A 24,806-nucleotide genomic window follows, 5' to 3' on the forward strand; every position below is an offset into this window, starting at 1 on the left:
TGCGCCAAGTAAATTTGCTATGCAGTTAGGAATTTTACTCACGGCATTACGAGGTTTTTTCTTCGTTCTGGTGATCGTAATGTGATTGACAGGAAGTGGGTGTTTCTGGGCGGAAACTGGCCGTTTTATGGGAGTGTGTGAAAAAACGCTACCGTTTCTGGGAAAAACGCGGGAGTGGCTGGAGAAACGGGGGAGTGTCTGGACGAACGCTGGGTGTGTTTGTGACGTCAAACCAGGAACGACAAGCACTGAACTGATCGCACTGGAAGAGTAAGTCTCGAGCTACTCAGAAACTGTACAAAGAAGTCTTTTCGCAATATTGCAAATCTTTTGTTCGCAATTTTGATGAGCTAAGATTCACTCCCAGTAGGCGGCGGCTTAGCGTGTGCAAAGCTGCTAAAAGCAGCTTGCAAGCGAACAACTCGGAATGAGGGCCAATGTGTAATAAGCATTATGGTTTGTGGCATAATGCGTAATGGGCATTATGGTGTGTGGCATAATGTGGCCATGCCTCTATTGTCATGTAGCCACTCCCCTAGTTTCATGTGACCACACCCCCTCATGACACGTGACCACGCCCATTTTTACTATCAGAACCACTAAGAAAAAATTTCTTCTTGCACCACTGGTTTAGTAATAATATCAGTGAAAAACACAGGGCTAAATGATAGTAGTTTGAGAAAGGTAATGAAGTGATGGGCTTGGTGCAAGGACTGTGATTTTGCACCTTTGAAGTGCAGACTTGGTACACAGGTAGCACTTGCAGATTGATTACAATCATATTTCGGACCAAGAAGGGCTGATGCAGAATTGCATGCAAGTTCAATTTGCAGATTTTGCTGAGGTGTTTCTCTCACTGGCCCTCATTCCGAGTTGTTCGCTCGCCAGCCGCTTTTCTCAGCAGTGCACACGCTAAGCCGCCGCCCTCTGGGAGTGAATCTTAGCTTAGCAGAATTGCGAACGAAGTATTCGCAATATTGTGAAAATATTTTTCTTTGCAGTTTCTGAGTAGCTCGAGACTTACTCTTCCAGTGCAATCAGTTCAGTGCTTGTCGTTCCTGGTTTGACGTCACAAACACACCCAGCGTTCGCCCAGACACTCCCCCGTTTCTCCAGCCACTCCCGCGTTTTTCCCAGAAACGGTAGCGTTTTTTCACACACACCCATAAAACGGCCAGTTTCCGCCCAGAAACACCCACTTCCTGTCAATCACACTACGATCACCAGAACGAAGAAAAAACCTCGTAATGCCGTGAGTGAAATACCAAACTTCTTAGCAAATTTACTTGACGCAGCCGCAGTGCGAACATTGCGCATGCGCAATTAGCGGAAAATCGCACTGATGCGAAGAAAAATAACGAGCGAACAACTCGGAATGAGGGCCACTATGCGTGCTCCACTGTTGGAAATATGTGTGTACAGGCTCGACGATGTAGCAGAGTTGCTGTACACACCAGCGGATTTCCCGTTACTTAACCAGTGGCACTGGCATATTTATAATGAGTGCAGTTTGTGCGGTGGGGGGGGGACAACACAACACATACTGCACCCATTACCACAGAAATCACTGGGAAAATGACCACAGCACCATTTTTCCCAAAGACCTGCACATGCACTCTAGACTCTGGGACAGCGCTAGGATCCCCTAATGCTGGCTAAATAGGAGGGGTCCCAGACGGAGCCTGCACACGGGTCTCCTCCTCTCTAGATGCGCCCCTGACCAGTGGAGTGCTTTCATTGACTATAAAGCAGGTACAGCCATTCTCACAGTTTTACACACTTGTAGATGGAGCAGAGCTTGAGCGGAGCGGGGTGTAATACTGCTCACCAGCTAGTAAGGGTTCACTACGATCTGCCGGCGGCCGGCCTCCCGGCGACCAGCATACCGGCGCCGGGAGGCCGGCCGCCGGCTTACCGACAGTGTGGCGAGCGCAAATGAGCCCCTTGCGGGCTCGCTGCGCTCGCCACGCAACGGGCACGGTGGCGCGCTACGCGCGCCACACTATTTTATTCTCCCTCCAGGGGGGTCATTGACCCCCACGAGGGAGAATAAGTGTCGGTATGCCGGCTGACGGGCTCCCGGCGCCGGTATGCTGGTCGCCGAGAGGCCGACCGCCTGCATACTGAAGACCACCCGCCAGTAAGTATACTGTATGTAGATACCAGATAGCGGTACAGGATGCTGGAACAGCGTCTACAACAGCATGTACAGTAATCAAAGGTCTCACTAGAGCTAAGTGGAAAACTACTGTAACCCACTGTGGTATGCTCACACAGTCCCAAGATGGCCCTGCACATGCAACATGGAGTCTGCACAGTAGCACACTCCACACTCAAAGCTAAGCACATGTATCTACAGCACTGGCGCAGTGTCGGACTGGGGCATGAAGGGCCCACCGAGGGAATGCCGTTATAGGGGCCCATACTTAGGGGTGTGGCCAGCCTACAAAGGGAGTGTGGCCAGCCTCCACAGAGGCTTGAAATACACAATAGTCTAGTGCAGTGCAATGTAACATATCTACCATGTATAATACAAGTGCACAGTCTGGAATCTGATCCCTAGAGGAAGCAGTGGGCCCTCGGACAGTGGGGCCTACCGGTGGTTTCCCTGGTACCCCTGTGGACCAGTCCGACCCTGCAGTGGCGTATCTATAATGGGTGCAAGGTGTGTGCTGCACATGGGACCTTGGGTCCAGGGGGGCCCACACACCATCATACCCTGTACCCATTTAATTATAGTTACTGCTCTATCGGTATCACTGGGAAAACGAATATTTTCTAGTGATTCGCGCATGCATAATAGAGATGTCTGTGGAAATGCAGAACAGGTGCCATCCTTCTGGAGACCCACGCATACAGTACGCAGTAGACTCTGGTACAATGCTAGAGTCTACTGCACTGTCGGGCACATGGGCCCCCTCCTCTCTTATATTGTCTCTGATCTTCAGGCATACACAACTCAGCTGCATCTCATCTGAAGTGACTGAAGAAGCATTACTTGGTGGGTATAAGATGTTTCTGGGCGTGTACCTGGAATCACTACTCAGAGTTATGTAGACATGATCGTAGGGCTTGTGCAAGTGCATAATGGTGACAGTTATGAAACTAAGCATATTAACTGAGGTGGTATGGTCAGACAACTCTGCATTATTCCCTGTGCACGCAATGCCGGTGTAATTAAATCTATCTCAGAATGTATGACCTTATGTATGAGCATATGTATGACCTATATTTTCCTAGCGATTATCAGAAGACTGCACACACTGATCACACTGCCCACATAGTTACCAAGATAACTTTGCATTTTATACACAGAGTGATTGACAGGAAGGGACCATTTGGGGGCGTTATGTGGAAGTGATGGCATAAACGCTGGGGTGTCATGATCATTTTGGAGGCGTGTATCGGCCTTCAGCTGTGATCATGTACGAAGATAAACATGGCGCCAGCGTTGAGACTTTGCGATGGCTCTGGTGGGTGCCTGTCTTCTTTCCTGTGCGGCAGCTTCACTTGCGATGATGATTAGCAGTAACCTAGAAAAAAGCAGTATTTGCATAAAACAAGTTACTGAACATACAGCTGGTTGCAAGAGTGCAAAAAAAGACACAGAGCTTTGCCAATCATTTTATGTATCAAGATAATTAAAGTATAAGAAGTTCAATCATACCCAGTAAATGTCATTTTAATACATTGGGGGAGATTTAGCAAAGCTTGGAGAGAGATAAAGTAGAGAGAGCTAAAGTACAAACCGATCAGCCCCTACCTGTCATTTTTTAAACACTACCTGTCTGTAAAATGAGTTAGAAACTGATTGGTTAGTACTTTATCTCTCTCCAAACTTTGATATATCTCCCTCATTGTCTTGTAAAGAGCAAAAATTAGTACAAAGCTTTAAAGTGATGCATCTGCTTTACTGGTTCTTTCTTTGTATCAGGCAGATGCAATCTTGTTGGTTTTGACCTACTCACTTATGTAAAGAAGAATTAGCACAGGAAGGAAGCTGGGCAGAGTTTGCACATCACACAGTTTTCTGCCTCATCTATATTGACTTAGCAGAGAGAAACACCAGCATTAAACATGACATCAGAACCATCCAAAGAAGTCTCCAAGTCCAGCAGCCTGAAGGTTGGAGCTGTGGCACGTATTTTGGCCATATACCATGGGGTGAGTCACATACTGTATGTGTGTATTGCTTCTGTTTGGTGCATAGGTCTGCAAACTCGGTCCTCATTACCCCCACACAGTGCATGTTTTGCAGGTAACCCAGCAGGTGCACAGGTGTATTAATTACTCACTGGCACATTTAAAAGGTCCGCAGGTGGAGTTAATTACATACCTCCCAACTTTCTTCTCCTGGGAAGCGGGACACTCGCGCGGCGAAGCCGCGCGCGCTCCCGAAAAGGGGGCGTGGCCTACGGAAAGGGGCGTGGTTTCGCGGGAGGACCCGCGATCGCGAGTCACGCCCCCGTTTTCGTCACTGAGGGGGCATGCCCAGCGCTCTGTGAGCCGCTGGCATGCTCCCTATCCCTCCGTCTGCACTGAATAGACGCTGCGCGCATGCGCACAGCGTCTATTCACCGCTGCTCTGCTAAGCAGGGCAGCGGGTGACAGAGCCTCCCAACTGCCCCCCCCCACCGCGGGACACTGCGGCCCGCGGGTGGGACAGCGGGACAGTCCCCAAAAAACGGGACTGTCCCGCGAAAATCGGGACAGTTGGGAGGTATGTAATTATTTCACTTGCGATTCTGTGAGAAGACCTGCAAAACATGCTCTGTGTGGGGTAATGAGGACCGAGTTTGCAGAACTATGGTTTAGTGTGTGCTGGAAATCTACATATAATTTATATCTTCATAATCAACTTGTACACAAATAATGTAATTAGTAATAAAGAATGCCAATAGACAATTTTATAGGTTTGTCACCTTTTGCTGTGCAGAAACCAATGGCCCCTCATTAAAGATTAAAGTAATATAGTACTAATTATAAGTTATATTCTCTTACAGTATTTCTCATACCGTTCCGATTAGCATTTTTCTCCTCTTAATTTTTTTTTCTATTACTGTTTATCAAGTCTGTGGAGATAAGACCTTTCTGCAGCATTTTCTCTGCAGAAAGGGTTTAGCTCAGCTTCATAAATAATACACCCCTAATTCTTATTGCCTTAGTACAATTCTAATGAGAACATTACTGCAGTAGTCTTATACTACTTTCAGACCAAAACCCTGGGTTGACACAGGATTTTGAACACGGTTTGAAGCTGACTTTCAAGCCATGTTCAGATGTACTTACCCCTTTCACACCGCAGGATGGACCCGGGTTATATCATAGGGTCATCGCCTTTCACACTGGACCCGTGTCTGCCAGCGCATCATCTAAAGTGGCTGCTTGGAGTTGACGTCATCTCCAAGCACTCCTGAACCACCAATCAGCTAATTTTAGGCATGACCCATATTTGTCCCGGGAATAACCCTGGTCTCGACCAGGGTCGAGATCCCAGGACATACAGCCTTGGTTGATCATTTCACACCAAACCAGGACCAGGGTTGTCCCAATAAAATCCCTGCTCAGAGTCATGGTCTGAAAGGAGTATTACTTTTACACTAAAGTCCAGAGGTTTAAGCAGTGATGCTATTGGCTGTGTAAGCTTAGATGCCATTATATGCCAGTGTCTGATTTTCAAATGTATTGATTGATCTGAAAACAGGCGAGTACACCTTACTGTCCAGGTGAAAACAGGGCCGAGGGTAACATTACAAATATACTATGCACCTGATTTATTACAAGCAGGGCTGTAGGAAGGGGTGTGCGAGGTGGGCCATTGGATTGTCTCCTATTGATTCAATATGGAATGCAGTTTGTCCTGTATTAGGGCTGCGGAGTTGAGAAGTGTAATATACATATGTAACATGTGCTGTACTGCCAGTATATATATGAGGTGGAGCTCTGCTATAAATCAGCCTCTACACCATTGTTTCCCAACTTCTGTCCTCAAGGCACACTAACAGTTCAGGTTTAAAGTATAACTATACTTGAGCACAGGTGATTTAATAAGTACATCAGTTAACTGGACTGTTGAGTGTTGGGTGTGCATCTGTGGCCACTGGCGTGCGCAGCACATTTTATTAGGGGGTGCACCATCGGAGGGGTGTGTCTAGCACCGCCTTTTGGGCGTGTCTAGCACCATCTATTGATGGTCAACGCATATAAAATATCCACCTTTGTACCAATCCTAATAAAGCAGATACATTGTCAGATGTTGCGGTGTGCACCAAACAAACACCCCTGATGGCACTCATTGCAGTTACAGTGCTCCTACTCAGCCTGGTCTGGCTCCCCCTCTCTTTCCCCTGCAAGCTGCAACAGCTTACTTACAAGTCAGTCACTCACTGACAATGACAGTCGCAGACTAGTATTGCCGCTGCTGGAAAAACGAGTGACGTGTCAATGTTGCTGCCGACTGCCTGCCAGTATTGAATTTGTCTTCCTAAGAAGAACGCTGGCTGCATGCTGCTCCTCATCAGTGGCTGGCGTTGGCACAGCATAGAAAGAGAGCGGTGTATATGTGGTGGGTATGCGAGCAGCATGACGTAATAACGTTACATCACACTGTTTTTGTACATGGAGGTGGAGCTGGGAATTTGAAAGACGGTGAAAGTGGCACCCTTGATTAACCCAGGCGTCCGGTCGGTAATGAGGTCCTGACAGGGTGCAGCGCAGAGGAGACAGTAATCAGCCTGCTCGGCGATCCCTGCATCAGGCATGTGAGATCGGTGTGCCAGACATTAGGGGGTGCCTGTGTGCACCAGGCACCCCCCCTGCGCACACCTATGTCTGTGGCCTTGACGCACATCCATCACACACTGACAGCTCTATGGAGGAAGGGGAAGCCGTTCTGGAGTCTGGAGTATTCTTACCTAAAAGAAATATGAAAAATCATGCATTACTATTGCAAGAATATATGTTTATATGCAGTGGCGGATTATTCAATAGGCATGTGCCTAGGGGTGCCACCTGCTGAGGTTGGTACAGCAGGTCACTCGTCCCCTGCATCAGAACTGCTGATCTCTTTTCAATGTAGCACTAGTGGGGGGGGGGGGGGGCATCGATTTGCATACAGAAGATGTAGGAGGGGTTAGGGCTACTTGCCTAATTGCTGTCTCCAAGGAGGCTTCAGTATTGGGACCAGGAGGTGGAGCCTGAGCCAACAGGGACACTATCATTCCGCCTATGCAGTGGCTCAGTCATGAAGGCGGCATGAGGGTAGGAGGCCAATAATATTGTTCCATGGGGCAACCTGACCGCTAAAATTGCCTCTATATATTCCATAAATATGATGATCTAATAAGTCATCCATTTAGGTAGAGCAGGCGCTAATTTACAATCTGTATCACTGCTTATTACAGCAATACAGATTTTAGTAGTACTGCAATTTCTAATCCAGGGCTCCATTTGGTGGATCAGTGAAAACTCTTTTGTAGCCTCTGCAAAATTAAACGCATCCCACAAGGGTTTTCGCCTAATGCTGCTAATGAAGGGTCACAATAGTTTGACCTTGCAGGGATCAAACAAAGCCTTTGCAGCTGCTCAGGTCTTTCAGTGTCAGGTTTATGGAAACGCTATCTGAAGATGTCATTAACTAGCTTTGGGTTAAGCTACCATCTTCTTAGAAGTCTATGGGGTAGTGGTACGCGGCATTAAATAAAGTAGGTTCATTTTTTTTATAAATTGAGAGAAGGCAATTACTCCCCTTTCTATGGTGGGATTTTTCACCTTCATAAATAGAACTGCTTTCCGCCATCAACCTCCTTGGGGTCCGATGCTCACTACAATTTTGTAAACAATTAAAATATTTGCTTTTCGTAGCTAAGTAATGCCATCTTGTGTTAAAGCTCAACATGCGTGGAATGCCCGGTGAACCTAAGACAAGAGAGATTGGCTGGCAATCAATTTCTCTGAAGACGAGACAGACTAGAAGCCATTTTGCTCCAAAAGTTATCTTTTGGAGCAACTGAATCAGCAATTCTGGCATCTATTTGTACAATGTATTTTATTCACCAGACTGCCAATATAACAGATTTAGTAAAATCGTAAATAATTATTTGTTGTTGCAAGAGTATTTTAGTATCAAATACAATATCAAATCCAGCTCAAGGTACAGTATTTTTATGAAAACAAGTGAAGGCAATCAAAAGAAAATTCACACAATATGGAAATAGCTTACTGTATGTTGACAGTTCGATGTTGTTGTATGATTTTATTCTTTTTGCCACTCCATTCAAACTGTGTACTCAAATCCTTCCTTTCAGGTATGAAATGTGTAAGACAATTCCAGCTGTGACTGCAGGATTGCCCAAACACAGCTCCGCACTAAGGGGTAGATTTACTAAAACTACTAAAAATAAAAAGAGGTGATGTTGCCCATAACAACCAATCAGATTCTGTCTATCATTTTCTAGGATGCAATAGAGAAATGATAGACAGAATCTGATTGTTTGCTATGGAAAACATCACCACTTGTCTGTTTTAGAAGCTTTAGTAAATCTACTTCTTACTGTCCTATTTCTTTTTAAAATCCTCATATTGATCACAGGGGTACAGAGCTAGATCATGCAGGCCATGGCTGTCACGATAAATCATTTCCCAAAGACAGTTGTCAGTGTGAGAACTAAAAGCATTGAACTGGACACTTCATGGTCATGAAATAGTTTTTAGCCATGAGGTATCCTAAGGAAGGTCCAGTCCTTTATAACTAGCTTCCTGTCCATTACATCCTGTAAAAGCATATCATTGCAGCTGGTACCATGGACCATCTACAGTATTTGTGCTTCCCCACTGGACCAGCACTTGTTAGCCCTCCTCTGAAATTCTCTTGCCTATAACATGAAGAACAGAACTGTATAGAATGCTTTGGAGTAGAGGGAAGTTTACCATGTCGGCTGCTCTCTGTAAATACTGTCCAGTACAGACTCCTTTCCCAATCCCTGTAAATGCTGTGTGCCGTGTTTGGCTCCTTTATTTTTTTCACAGTTTTAAGAGTATCATACTCTGTGTGATATATTTTTAACAAGTTTGGTCTAGTGAACATCTTGTTTTTTCATGAATGTAATCAATATCTTTTATTGAACTACAGTAAGCTGTACTATTAACTTGCACAGTAAGGAAGTGATGCAGAGTTCAATGCAAGGAGACCATGATTGCTCTGCCGTGTACATAGGGAGGGGGATGCGCATCAGCAGCTTACCTTTATTGTTCCAGGAAGTGAGTCTCTCCTCCTCGGCCGCCGCCATCTTCCCAGTGATATTCGTCTTTACTTTTACTCTGTGGTGCCATCTTCTGGAAGATGTCACTGGGAAGATGGGACCATGGAGGAGAAGGTACCAGCTTCCCGAAGCAAGGTACTGTAAGTCTACATGGGGGGGGGGGACCCGGGCCCCCATCAGGACTCTACATCAGGCCTGGATCATTTGTACCCGCCCCCCCACACCCTCTGCCAGTGCATGTACCAGGTGGAGGCAGTGCAGTGTTCAGAAGGTTTTGTGTATGTTTGGCATGCTGCCAGTGGCTATAGTGTAGGGCAGGGGTGGGGAACCTCTGGCCCGCGGGCCATATAAGGCCCGCAAAGACATTTGTTCCGGTCCGGCGGCGGCGTGTCTCAGCTGTCGGGGCAGGGAGGAGAGCGCAGCTATGTCCGGCAGCAGCGACGGGTACGATCTCAAACCAGCCGCTGGTTCATGAGCCAATCACAGCTCGCAGACCGGCAGCCAATCAGGAGCCGCCGCTGCCGGTCCACGAGCTCTGATTGGCTCACGATCCGGCGGCTAGTTTGAGGTCCTACATGCCACCGCCGCCCGACATAGCTGCACTCTCCTCCCTGCCCTGACACACGCCGCCGCCGTAGGGAGCACTAAGGGGTAGGAGAGGCGCACGCTGCGCTCTCCCCTCCCCTGACACACAGCAGCAGTGGTGAGCAGCACAATGGGGTGGGGTGGGGGGGGGGCATGTGTGGAGCAATGTATATTTGGCACTGTGGGGCATTTGTGTATCTGGCACTGCACTATTGGGGGCATATGTGTATCACGTCCCATTTTAATTGGATACAGCGGATGTTAGGCGCAATTGTTTGGAGACCCTTAACCTTCAATACACGGGTAAACACCTGACGTGTTTTGCTGTCTATGGGCAGCTTTATCAAAGGACCTTTGATAACGCTGCCCATAGACAGCGAAACGCATCAAGTGTTTACCCCTGTGGTCAGTGGGTTTGAAGTGTGTCTTCTTGTCCATCCGGACTCCTCATCACGTGGATCTCCAATCGTGCACGGTTCCAGCATTGAAGGTTAAGGGTCTACAAACAATTACGCCTAACATCCGCTGGTATCCATCTGGATCATCGCTAAATTGGAACTCACCCTGTCAATTACCTTTGGACCGGTAACTATTTCCACCATTGGACATTTGCTATTGGTCATTTGACCGAATTCAATATTACTATTTGGCATTCATCCAGCCTAGGACTTTTAAACATAACCCATATAATTAGACCACAAACAAGGGGGAACACAGACATATGCATTCTATCATTGTTGTTTATTTTTAAACTTATAATGTATGTGATATGTGCATAATTATGCTATTTTAAATATCTGCTGATTAAGTATTAAATATTTTTTTTAATTGAGGACTTCTGTGTGGTACACATGTGTATCTAAATACACTGCTCAAAAAAATAAAGGGAACACTTAAACAACACAATGTATCTCCAAGTCAATCACACTTCTGTGAAATCAAACTGTCCACTTAGGAAGCAACATTGATTGACAATCAATTTCACATGCTGTTGTGCAAATGGAATAGACAACAGGTGGAAATTATAGGCAATTAGCAAGACACCCCCAATAAAGGAGTTGTTCTGCAGGTGCTAACCGCAGACCACTTCTCAGCTCCTATGCTTTCTGGCTGGTGTTTTGGTCACTTTTGAAAGCTGGCGGTGCTTTCACTCTAGTGGTAGCATGAGACGGAGTCTACAGCCCACACAAGTGGCTCAGGTAGTGCAGCTCATCCAGGATGGCACATCAATGCGAGCTGTGGCAAGAAGGTTTGCTGTGTCTGTCAGTGTAGTGTCCAGAGCATGGAGGCGCTACCAGGAGACAGGCCAGTACATCAGGAGACATGGAGGAGGCCATAGGAGGGCAACAACCCAGCAGCAGGACTGCTACCTCCGCCTTTGTGCAAGGAGGAACAGGAGGAGCACTGCCAGAGCCCTGCAAAATGACCTCCAGGAAGCAACAAATGTGCATGTGTCTACTCAAACGATCAGAAACAGACTCCATGAGGGTGGTATGAGGGCCCGACGTCCACAGGTGGGGGTTGTGCTTACAGCCCAACACCGTGCAGGACGTTTGGCATTTGCCAGAGAACACCAAGATTGGCAAATTCGCCACTGGCGCCCTGTGCTCTTCGCAGATGAAAGCAGGTTCTCACTGAGCACATGTGACAGACGTGACAGAGTCTGGAGATGCCAAGGAGAACATTCTGCTGCCTGCAACATCCTCCAGCATGACCGGTTTGGCAGTGGGTCAGTAATGGTGTGGGGTGGCATTTCTTTGGGGGGCCGCACAGCCCTCCATGTGCTCGCCAGAGGTAGCCTGACTGCCATTAGGTACCGAGATGAGATCCTCAGACCCCTTGTGAGACTATATGCTGGTGCGGTTGGCCCTGGGTTCCTCCTAATGCAAGACAATGCTAGACCTCATGTGGCTGGAGTGTGTCAGCAGTTCCTGCAAGACGAAGGCATTGATGCTATGGACTGGCCCACCCGTTCCCCAGACCTGAATCCAATTGAACACATCTGGGACATCATGTCTCGCTCCATCCACCAACGCCACGTTGCACCACAGACTGTCCAGGAGTTGGCCACCTCATCAGGAGCATGCCCAGGCATTGTAGGGAGGTCATACAGGCACGTGGAGGCCGCACACACTACTGAGCCTCATTTTGACTTGTTTTAAGGACATTACATCAAAGTTGGATCAGCCTGTAGTGTGTTTTTCCACTTTAATTTTGAGTGTGACTCCAAATCCAGACCTGCATGGGTTAATAAATTTGATTTCCATTGATAATTTTTGTGTGATTTTGTTGTCAGCACATTCAACTATGTAAAGAACAAAATATTTAATAAGAATATTTCATTTACTCAGATCTAGGATGTATTATTTTAGTGTTCCCTTTATTTTTTTGAGCAGTGTATATGTGAATTAGTCTTGAGCGCTGTTATTCATCTATATTGTTTTAACCTGTGGAGTGTGACTATCTCCTGCTACAGTAGCTTGGAGAACCAGCTCGGGTAGCGCCTGTTTTTCTGATATTTCCTTGATTTATCAATATACACCAATTTTTAAGTTGATCATTTTTGTATAGCCCTCGAAGGATTTTATAAATATCCAAATGGCCCTTGGTAGAAAAAAGGTTCCCCGCCCCTGGTGTAGGGTGTGAACATAATTGAGCAGCTGCATTAAATTGGTGACATCACATCATCATGTGCACACAAACACATGGCAGTTTAGCAGTGACAACGGAGATGTGCAGGGTAAAATCCATGTTTTGTAAAGGGAGTTTCCATGGGCCCAGAGTAGAAATGTCTAACATGCAAGGATCATGGCAGAAATTTTAGTCAGTGTGTGGCTGCTCTCCAACAACTTGCTATCCACTTCACATACACAGGTAATGCTGTGTGTAGTGCACTCATGTCCTGACTAATAGGCCCTACACACTGGCCGATTTTTGGAAAGATATGAACGATCTCGTTCATAAATGAACGAGAACTCGTTCATATCTTTCAGTGTGGAGGCTCCAGCAATGAACGATGCGCGTCCCCGCGCTCGTTCATCGCTGGTCTCCCGTCGGCTGTGCATGCAGGCCAATATGGATGATCTCGTCCATATTTGCCTGCACTTCAATGCAGCCGCGTGACGGGGGGAGTGAAGAAACTTCACTCCCCCCGTCACTGCCCCCCCGCCGCCGGGTCGCTCGTCGGCCGTATCCGCCGTCGGGCAGCTTGGCGGCGGATCGGCTAGTGTATAGGGCCCCTAAGGGTTCCAGCTGCCTTAGGCTAATACAGATGTGCCCCACCCCCAATAATATGCACCAGACCCGACAACCCCCACCCTGGGTCCCCATAATAATAAAGTGCTACCTAAAGGACTGGAGTCAGGACTGTGATACAGCCACACTTAGATAGTCTCGGGACACACACACACCAGGTCCGACAGGAAGCCTATTGGTTGATCAAGCCCTGTGAGGCACCGAGCTCTGCTGCTTAAAATGGCACCCTGATGGCCCTCTCAGCGTCCTGGAATGCCTACTGCGCATGTCAGATTCTCTGTGATCACGCAGCAGCATAAGCAGGACGGAGTGAGGAGGGGCCAGACACAGAAGACGCTGCAGCTCTGGCAGTGCACAGCAGCGATGATGACTGAATCAGCCATCACTGCACTGCAGACTATCTGCAGCAGTGGTGTGTGAGTGGCACAGACGTTAGGCACAGCCGCACTGCCGCATGATCGCACACTAAAAAAAAAAAAGAAGAAAAGAAAGAAACCTAATTAATCTATTGTGCCGACGCTGCGCACCCCCAGGACCCAGTGCTCAAAGCAGCAACCTGATCAGCCTATTGGTTGATCAGGCTCTGAGTGCACTACTGTTAGGTGCACACAGTTTCCCCTTTAACAAGCAGTGCAGAACATACTGCCCAACTGTTCTTGCAGTGCAACAAGGAGGAGCTGGACTGTCACACAATATTACGATAATTGTCAGACTGCCCTGCTCTCTACCTGCAACCACTCCCAGCATACACATTTATAGAATTCTTCCAAACCTGCCATGACATCAAATGATTGGTACTGTACTTACATGTAGGGCCGGACTGGCTATCTGGTACTTCTGGCAAATGCCAGAAGGGCCGATGGCCTGAAGGGCCGGTCCAGCCTAAAAGCGTGACTGAGCAGCTCAGCTCGGTCACACAGCTCACCAGTGCATCTTTCTTAATGTGAATATTCTGTCTATAATACTGTAGGTGATTAGAGAGTACCACATAGAGATTGAAAAATGTGCAGAAGTCTGTGTATTAAGGACAGTAGTGGTATGGAATGGTGACAGCAAGGGATTGTTACAGGAAAATTGATCATGTCATAAAATAGAGCATTTACCCCACATTACAACACATAATAACTTTATTTTTTTGTTTCTTACTTACATTATGAATGTAGATAAAATATACTACTCCCTTATATTATGTGGTGATTTGGCTGCGTTTTCTTTGGAAGCTATTCACTGACTAAAACCCAATGAGTCCTATCACTGTGACGGTCTGTCTATCTAAGTCTCTCTTTGATATGTAGGACTATCTGTCCTGTATGTATCAAAACTCATAAAATATACTGCAAAAACTGCAGTGTAACTTAGAGATGGGTTATACTGTAACATAATCCTGTACATATGGACATTACTAGGCATTTAACATATACAGCAGCTGGATCATGTGGTCACAGTAGTCTAAGCAGGTGCAACCATGCTATGATCATCCTGTCTCAGAGATTACGTATGTATCTCTCAGGGGAGTCTAAGCTTAACTGACAATGGAAACTGCTACCTTACCACTGAAACTGAAGGTGAAAACATTTCCAGCTAGTGGTGAGTCATGGGTATTAGAGTGTGAAATATACAGCTGTTATTGGTGGTCTTTGACAGGCAGGTATAGACGTGCAACAGTGACAGGAATTTTGGGTTGATTTAAGACTGAATCCCCATTGCAATTTAGCAGAACTTTTGTGTGCACTAGGCACCCACTGCAGCGAAGCTGTTTTACAAAGTACTGATGATGGACTGATATTTTTACCCTTATTAGAAACTAAGGGCCTGATTGAGGTTTGTTAGCAAAGCAAAAGCACACAACTGGGCAAAACCATGTTGCCCTGCAGGTGGGGTAGATGTAACCTGTGCAAAGAGAGTTATATTTGGTTTTTATTATATTTTTTCTGTGCATGATAAATACTGGCTGCTTTATTTTGACACCGCAGTTTAGATTTCAGTTTAAACACATCCCACCCAAATCTAACTCTCTCTGCACATGTTACATCTGCCCCACCTGCAATACAGCATGGTATTCCCCAGTTGTGTGCTTTTTTGGTTTTCTAGAAACCCTGAATCAGGCCTTAAATAGGTATGGAGTAAAGAGATTGTACAGTATGTAATGAAAATATATTTTCTTTATTTTAAAGTTCAAACCAATGCACTATGTTTACACCTACCACAGGTGGGCAAACGGCTTCTCACTAAATGGACAGCTGAGGACAAACTGTAAAAATCCAACCTGTTTCTGTCTGCAAAACATACTTGCCCACTTTCACGGAACAGCTGGGAAGCTCCCGAAAATCACCCATCCGCAGCCCCTTGATGTCGCTGTACAAAGTGGCCGGTCTGAGGGTCCGATGATGCAATTCGCACTGAATCACATCATCATAGCCCCGCCCACTGCCCTACTATGCCGGTTCATACTCAGCATTGCATGTAGGGGTGGGGCTACGGTGATGTGATCATATGGCATTCCCCGTTACTCCCAGAGTGAGCAGCCCGAATATCAGCAAGTATGCTACAAACGCAGACAGAGCCTGACTAAAATCAGAAGGTTTAAGTACAACTCCAATGGTGAGAGATCTGCACTAGAGATGAGCGGGTTCGGTTCCTCTGAATCCGAACCCACCCGAACTTCAGGTTTTTTACACGGGTCCGAGCAGGCTCGGATCTTCCCGCCTTGCTCGGCTAACCCGAGCGCGCCCGAACGTCATCATCACGCTGTCGGATTCTCGCGAGGCTCGGATTCTATCGCGAGACTCGGATTCTATATAAGGAGCCGCGCGTCGCCGCCATTTTCACACGTGCATTGAGAGTCATAGGGAGAGGACGTGGCTGGCGTCCTCTCCGTTTAGAGAAGAGAGAGACACAGTATTTTGGGGAGCATTATTAGGAGGAGTACTACTATACTGTATACTACTATACTACTTGCTGAAGTGATATTTATAGATTAGATAATAGATAGTGTGACTGTAAGTGTATTATCTGACTTGTGGGGGAGACACTGACAGTGGGGAGCAGTTAGAGTCTGAGAGCAGGACTCAGGAGTACATATAACGTACAGTGCACACTTTTGCTGCCAGAGTCAGTGCCACACTGCCATTGTTGTGACCACACTGACCACCAGTATAATAATATATTTTGTGATTGTCTGCTTAGGCCTCGGAGTACTAGTTGCAAGTTGCAACGTGACCTGAAGTGACCACCAGTTTAATAATCAATCACCACCAGTTTAATATATATATATATATATATATATATATATATATATATATAATTGTATATAATATATATATATATATATAATATTGTATACCACCTACCCGTGTTTTTTTTTTTTCATTCTTCTTTATACATACTACTATAGTGGCTTACTGCGGTGCTGTGCTGACCTGACAGTGTCCAGCAGGTCCGTCATCAGTCATTACATAATAAATATATATAGTACCTGTCCGGCTGCAGTACTAGTGATATTATATTGATTTCATCTCATTATCAATAATTTATCATCCAGTCTAGACTCTATATTAGCAGCAGACACAGTACGTTAGTCCACGGCTGTAGCTACCTCTGTGTCGGCACTCGGCAGTCCATCCATAATTGTATACCACCTACCCGTGGTTTTTTTTTTCTTTCTTCTTTGTACATACTACTATAGTATAGTAGCTTACTGTAGCAGTCTGCGGTGCTGCTGAGCTGACAGTGTCCAGCAGGTCCGTCATCAGTCATCATTACCTAATAAATATATTATCTACCTGTCCGGCTGCAGTACTAGTGATATTATATATACATACATATATATATTGATTTCATCTCATTATCAATCATCCAGTCTATATTAGCAGCAGACACAGTACGTTAGTCCACAGCTGTAGCTACCTCTGTGTCGGCACTCGGCAGTCCATCCATAATTGTATACCACCTACCCGTGTTTTTTTTTTTTTCTTTCTTCTTTGTACATACTACTATAGAGTATAGTAGCTTACTGTAGCAGTCTGCGGTGCTGCTGAGCTGACAGTGTCCAGCAGGTCCGTCATCAGTCATCATTACCTAATAAATATATTATCTACCTGTCCGGCTGCAGTACTAGTGATATTATATATACATACATATATATATATTGATTTCATCTCATTATCAATCATCCAGTCTATATTAGCAGCAGACACAGTACGTTAGTCCACGGCTGTAGCTACTTCTGTGTCGGCACTCGGCAGTCCATCCATAATTGTATACCACCTACCCGTGGTTTTTTTTTTCTTTCTTCTTTGTACATACTACTATAGTATAGTAGCTTACTGTAGCAGTCTGCGGTGCTGCTGAGCTGACAGTGTCCAGCAGGTCCGTCATCAGTCATCATTACCTAATAAATATATTATCTACCTGTCCGGCTGCAGTACTAGTGATATTATATATACATACATATATATATTGATTTCATCTCATTATCAATCATCCAGTCTATATTAGCAGCAGACACAGTACGTTAGTCCACGGCTGTAGCTACCTCTGTGTCGGCACTCGGCAGTCCATCCATAATTGTATACCACCTACCCGTGGTTTTTTTTTTCTTTCTTCTTTGTACATACTACTATAGAGTGTAGTAGCTTACTGTAGCAGTCTGCGGTGCTGCTGAGCTGACAGTGTCCAGCAGGTCCGTCATCAGTCATCATTACCTAATAAATATATTATCTACCTGTCCGGCTGCAGTACTAGTGATATTATATATACATACATATATATATTGATTTCATCTCATTATCAATCATCCAGTCTATATTAGCAGCAGACACAGTACGTTAGTCCACGGCTGTAGCTACCTCTGTGTCGGCACTCGGCAGTCCATCCATAATTGTATACCACCTACCCGTGGTTTTTTTTTTTCTTTCTTCTTTGTACATGCTACTATAGTATAGTAGCTTACTGTAGCAGTCTGCGGTGCTGCTGAGCTGACAGTGTCCAGCAGGTCCGTCATCAGTCATCATTACCTAATAAATATATTATCTACCTGTCCGGCTGCAGTACTAGTGATATTATATATACATACATATATATATTGATTTCATCTCATTATCAATCATCCAGTCTATATTAGCAGCAGACACAGTACGGTAGTCCATGGCTGTAGCTACCTCTGTGTCGGCACTCGGCAGTCCATCCATAAGTATACTAGTATCCATCCATCTCCATTGTTTACCTGAGGTGCCTTTTAGTTGTGCCTATTAAAATATGGAGAACAAAAATGTTGAGGTTCCAAAATTAGGGAAAGATCAAGATCCACTTCCACCTCGTGCTGAAGCTGCTGCCACTAGTCATGGCCGAGACGATGAAATGCCAGCAACGTCGTCTGCCAAGGCCGATGCCCAATGTCATAGTACAGAGCATGTCAAATCCAAAACACCAAATATCAGTAAAAAAAGGACTCCAAAACCTAAAATAAAATTGTCGGAGGAGAAGCGTAAACTTGCCAATATGCCATTTACCACACGGAGTGGCAAGGAACGGCTGAGGCCCTGGCCTATGTTCATGGCTAGTGGTTCAGCTTCACATGAGGATGGAAGCACTCAGCCTCTCGCTAGAAAACTGAAAAGACTCAAGCTGGCAAAAGCACCGCAAAGAACTGTGCGTTCTTCGAAATCCCAAATCCACAAGGAGAGTCCAATTGTATCGGTTGCGATGCCTGACCTTCCCAACACTGGACATGAAGAGCATGCGCCTTCCACCATTTGCACGCCCCCTGCAAGTGCTGGAAGGAGCACCCGCAGTCCAGTTCCTGATAGTCAGATTGAAGATGTCAGTGTTGAAGTACACCAGGATGAGGAGGATATGGGTGTTGCTGGCGCTGGGGAGGAAATTGACCAGGAGGATTCTGATGGTGAGGTGGTTTGTTTAAGTCAGGCACCCGGGGAGACACCTGTTGTCCGTGGGAGGAATATGGCCGTTGACATGCCTGGTGAAAATACCAAAAAAATCAGCTCTTCAGTGTGGAGGTATTTCAACAGAAAAGCGGACAACAGGTGTCAAGCCGTGTGTTGCCTTTGTCAAGCTGTAATAAGTAGGGGTAAGGACGTTAACCACCTCGGAACATCCTCCCTTATACGTCACCTGCAGCGCATTCATAATAAGTCAGTGACAAGTTCAAAAACTTTGGGTGACAGCGGAAGCAGTCCACTGACCAGTAAATCCCTTCCTCTTGTAACCAAGCTCACGCAAACCACCCCACCAACTCCCTCAGTGTCAATTTCCTCCTTCCCCAGGAATGCCAATAGTCCTGCAGGCCATGTCACTGGCAATTCTGACGATTCCTCTCCTGCCTGGGATTCCTCCGATGCATCCTTGCGTGTAACGCCTACTGCTGCTGGCGCTGCTGTTGTTGCTGCTGGGAGTCGATGGTCATCCCAGAGGGGAAGTCGGAAGACCACTTGTACTACTTCCAGTAAGCAATTGACTGTCCAACAGTCCTTTGCGAGGAAGATGAAATATCACAGCAGTCATCCTGCTGCAAAGCGGATAACTGAGGCCTTGACAACTATGTTGGTGTTAGACGTGCGTCCGGTATCCGCCGTTAGTTCACAGGGAACTACACAATTTCTTGAGGTAGTGTGCCCACGTTACCAAATACCATCTAGGTTCCACTTCTCTAGGCAGGCGATACCGAAAATGTACACAGACCTCAGAAAAAGACTCACCAGTGTCCTAAAAAATGCAGCTGTACCCAATGTCCACTTAACCACGGACATGTGGACAAGTGGAGCAGGGCAGGGTCAGGACTATATGACTGTGACAGCCCACTGGGTAGATGTATGGACTCCCGCCGCAAGAACAGCAGCGGCGGCACCAGTAGCAGCATCTCGCAAACGCCAACTCTTTCCTAGGCAGGCTACGCTTTGTATCACCGCTTTCCAGAATACGCACACAGCTGAAAACCTCTTACGGCAACTGAGGAAGATCATCGCGGAATGGCTTACCCCAATTGGACTCTCCTGTGGATTTGTGGCATCGGACAACGCCAGCAATATTGTGTGTGCATTAAATATGGGCAAATTCCAGCACTTCCCTTGTTTTGCACATACCTTGAATTTGGTGGTGCAGAATTTTTAAAAAAACGACAGGGGCGTGCAAGAGATGCTGTCGGTGGCCAGAAGAATTGCGGGACACTTTCGGCGTACAGGCACCACGTACAGAAGACTGGAGCACCACCAAAAACTACTGAACCTGCCCTGCCATCATCTGAAGCAAGAAGTGGTAACGAGGTGGAATTCAACCCTCTATATGCTTCAGAGGTTGGAGGAGCAGCAAAAGGCCATTCAAGCCTATACAATTGAGCACGATATAGGAGGTGGAATGCACCTGTCTCAAGCGCAGTGGAAAATGATTTCAACGTTGTGCAAGGTTCTGATGCCCTTTGAACTTGCCACACGTGAAGTCAGTTCAGACACTGCCAGCCTGAGTCAGGTCATTCCCCTCATCAGGCTTTTGCAGAAGAAGCTGGAGACATTGAAGGAGGAGCTAACACGGAGCGATTCCGCTAGGCATGTGGGACTTGTGGATGGAGCCCTTAATTCGCTTAACAAGGATTCACGGGTGGTCAATCTGTTGAAATCAGAGCACTACATTTTGGCCACCGTGCTCGATCCTAGATTTAAAGCCTACCTTGGATCTCTCTTTCCGGCAGACACAAGTCTGCTGGGGTTGAAAGACCTGCTGGTGAGAAAATTGTCAAGTCAAGCGGAACGCGACCTGTCAACATCTCCTCCTTCACATTCTCCCGCAACTGGGGGTGCGAGGAAAAGGCTCAGAATTCCGAGCCCACCCGCTGGCGGTGATGCAGGGCAGTCTGGAGCGACTGCTGATGCTGACATCTGGTCCGGACGGAAGGACCTGACAACGATTACGGACATGTCGTCTACTGTCACTGCATATGATTCTCTCACCATTGAAAGAATGGTGGAGGATTATATGAGTGACCGCATCCAAGTAGGCACGTCACACAGTCCGTACTTATACTGGCAGGAAAAAGAGGCAATTTGGAGGCCCTTGCACAAACTGGCTTTATTCTACCTAAGTTGCCCTCCCACAAGTGTGTACTCCGAAAGAGTGTTTAGTGCCGCCGCTCACCTTGTCAGCAATCGGCGTACGAGGTTACATCCAGAAAATGTGGAGAAGATGATGTTCATTAAAATGAATTATAATCAATTCCTCCGTGGAGACATTGACCAGCAGCAATTGCCTCCACAAAGTACACAGGGAGCTGAGATGGTGGATTCCAGTGGGGACGAATTGATAATCTGTGAGGAGGGGGATGTACACGGTGATATATCGGAGGATGATGATGAGGTGGACATCTTGCCTCTGTAGAGCCAGTTTGTGCAAGGAGAGATTAATTGCTTCTTTTTTGGTGGGGGTCCAAACCAACCCGTCATTTCAGTCACAGTCGTGTGGCAGACCCTGTCACTGAAATGATGGGTTGGTTAAAGTGTGCATGTCCTGTTTATACAACATAAGGGTAGGTGGGAGGGCCCAAGGACAATTCCATCTTGCACCTCTTTTTTCTTTAATTTTTCTTTGCGTCATGTGCTGTTTGTGGAATGTTTTTTGGAAGGGCCATCCTGCGTGACACTGCAGTGCCACTCCTAGATGGGCCCGGTGTTTGTGTCGGCCACTAGGGTCGCTTATCTTACTCACACAGCTACCTCATTGCGCCTCTTTTTTTCTTTGCGTCATGTGCTGTTTGGGGAGGGTTTTTTGGAAGGGCCATCCTGCGTGACACTGCAGTGCCACTCCTAGATGGGCCCGGTGTTTGTGTCGGCCACTAGGGTCGCTTATCTTACTCACACAGCTACCTCATTGCGCCTCTTTTTTTCTTTGCGTCATGTGCTGTTTGGGGAGGGTTTTTTGGAAGGGCCATCCTGCGTGACACTGCAGTGCCACTCCTAGATGGGCCCGGTGTTTGTGTCGGCCACTAGGGTCGCTTATCTTACTCACACAGCTACCTCATTGCGCCTCTTTTTTTCTTTGCGTCATGTGCTGTTTGGGGAGGGTTTTTTGGAAGGGCCATCCTGCGTGACACTGCAGTGCCACTCCTAGATGGGCCCGGTGTTTGTGTCGGCCACTAGGGTCGCTTATCTTACTCACACAGCTACCTCATTGCGCCTCTTTTTTTCTTTGCGTCATGTGCTGTTTGGGGAGGGTTTTTTGGAAGGGCCATCCTGCGTGACACTGCAGTGCCACTCCTAGATGGGCCCGGTGTTTGTGTCGGCCACTAGGGTCGCTTATCTTACTCACACAGCTACCTCATTGCGCCTCTTTTTTTCTTTGCGTCATGTGCTGTTTGGGGAGGGTTTTTTGGAAGGGCCATCCTGCGTGACACTGCAGTGCCACTCCTAGATGGGCCCGGTGTTTGTGTCGGCCACTAGGGTCGCTTATCTTACTCACACAGCTACCTCATTGCGCCTCTTTTTTTCTTTGCATCATGTGCTGTTTGGGGAGGGTTTTTTGGAAGGGCCATCCTGCGTGACACTGCAGTGCCACTCCTAGATGGGCACGGTGTTTGTGTCGGCCACTAGGGTCGCTTAGCTTAGTCATCCAGCGACCTAGGTGCAAATTTTAGGACTAAAAATAATATTGTGAGGTGTGAGGTATTCAGAATAGACTGAAAATGAGTGGAAATTATGGTTTTTGAGGTTAATAATACTTTGGGATCAAAATGACCCCCAAATTCTATGATTTAAGCTGTTTTTTAGTGTTTTTTAAAAAAAAACACCCGAATCCAAAACACACCCGAATCCGACAAAAAAAATTCGGTGAGGTTTTGCCAAAACGCGGTCGAACCCAAAACACGGCCGCGGAACCGAACCCAAAACCAAAACACAAAACCCGAAAAATTTCAAGTGCACATCTCTAATCTGCACATGCCCAGATGCCTCTGCAGATCTTATTCTGTGAGATCACACACAGTGCCCCCAGGCCGCAGCATGATTGATGGTGGCGGGCAGCGTTAGAAAAAAAGATTGGCATGGTGAAGCCACGGCTGCGTCTTTAGGCGCAGCTTCACTATCTTCAGCTACTTGACTATTAGATTTCAGGTGTTCTTTCTTAAACGTTTTGTCCGCTGGGCCACCGTTAGTAGTTGTTGAAGTACTATCATGACTGTCAGCAGCCACAGCACTAGTACTGGGTACTAGTACTAACCCTTCTATTGACTAATCCATATCGACTCACTGCACTCCTAGTAATGACACCCCAATATCATTATTTTTTAACATAGTGCCTGAACAACACACAACAGTTTTATTTTTATTTTATACAGTGCTTGAACGTGTGTTTATTTTGCAGTACCTCAGAGCCTGCAGCCCCACACGCTTTCCCTCTGGTCACTGCCACTGATGTGTGATGTTTCCTGTATGTGTGGGTTTTTTTTTTTTCCAGTGCCTTAAAGTCCACAGTCCCACACTCTCTCCCTCTTGTCACTGCCACTGGTGTGTGATGTGTCCTGTCTGTGTGGTTTTTGCATTGTGATGTGTTGTGTGTGCTTTTTTCTTTTTTATGCTTCAGAGCCAAAAATCCCACACACTCTTCCTCTGGCGTCTTGTGTGAAATGACGCCCGAATCACGAGGGAGGGACTTTATGTAATCCAAACATTTGAGATCCCACATCGGGAAGATGATAATTGTGTACACAGTGGCGGAACTACCGCCAGTGCAGACGGTGCAATGCACTGGGCCCAACGATATAAAGGGGCCCAGAGCCGGCAGCACCATGTCAGAATTGTACGCACTGCACAGCGGCGGCCATGGAGCGTAACTATGGAGCCTTGACTAGGCCGCCCGGCCGGAGGAGAGAAGGGGGACCCTCCCGTTCTTTCCCTCCCCTTCCATCAGTTTCAATTGCAGAGCCACAGATCCTCCCCGACCCTTCCCTCCTCCCGAGTCCCAGTTGCTCCGCCCCCTCCCGCCGGGTACAGGTTTGAGCCAAGGCAGACATTGCACAGATGCCCTGCGGCTAGTACCTTAGTGTAAAACCCCACTGGTACTAGGTATGCAAAAACTGCAGTCACTGTGTATAGTGCATCACACTTACTCTGCTCCGGCTTGTCATGGGTTCAGGCACAGATACCAGAGGGTCCCCTGAATAATCAGGTGTTTAATTACAGGTACATTGTGGGAGTGGACTACAGGTGTCGGTGCAGTGCATAAAGAATTGGGCGCCAGGCCATCTCATAAAACAGAATAACGTTAATTTTAACATCAAACAGGGATATTGCAGGGATAACTTGTGAACACTCCTCCAGCACAAAGCATAACAGTTACAGTGGATCACATATCAGGGCACCTCCTCCAGCGCATCACATAGTCGCAGCGGCATATATATATGGCGAACATCAGTACGTACCAGGGCATTCTGTGACCAGTAGTGCTACACATCAGGTTACCGTCTCTCTCTCTCTCTTTTACTTAGCGAGGATTCTTTTCCATGGGGGGGCTTCTAATCACGCCGCGTGGCTTTCCGACTACTTCACCCAGATACCTCTCGAGATTCTTTTCCATGGGGGCTTTTAATCACGCCGCGTGGCTTCCGACCACTTCACCCAGATACCTCTCGAGACTCACACCTTTAGCACACTTTTCTCCTGGCATCACCCTTTCACTAGATTCTGAATACTGCTGCTCTCACACTGC

The 24,806-nt window shown here is 46.8% G+C and overlaps 1 protein-coding gene across 3 annotated transcripts in view; it reads left to right on the forward strand.

Annotated features, from left to right (window-relative positions):
• Positions 1-3,940: 3,940 nt before the first annotated feature.
• Positions 3,941-24,806, forward strand: part of LOC135036976 (lysosomal-associated transmembrane protein 5-like) — a 90,778-nt gene continuing 69,912 nt past the window's right edge. For all 3 annotated transcript variants that reach the window (XR_010231606.1, XM_063954497.1, XM_063954499.1), the window contains exon 1: positions 3,941-4,164. Coding sequence is in view for 2 of the 3 variants with exons in the window: in XM_063954497.1 (XP_063810567.1) it covers positions 4,078-4,164 (87 nt within the window). In the remaining variant the exon portion in view is untranslated. The remainder of the gene's footprint in view (positions 4,165-24,806) is intronic.

The sequence above is a fragment of the Pseudophryne corroboree genome, chromosome 2 (assembly GCF_028390025.1).
Source record: "Pseudophryne corroboree isolate aPseCor3 chromosome 2, aPseCor3.hap2, whole genome shotgun sequence".
Lineage (NCBI taxonomy): Eukaryota > Metazoa > Chordata > Amphibia > Anura > Myobatrachidae > Pseudophryne > Pseudophryne corroboree.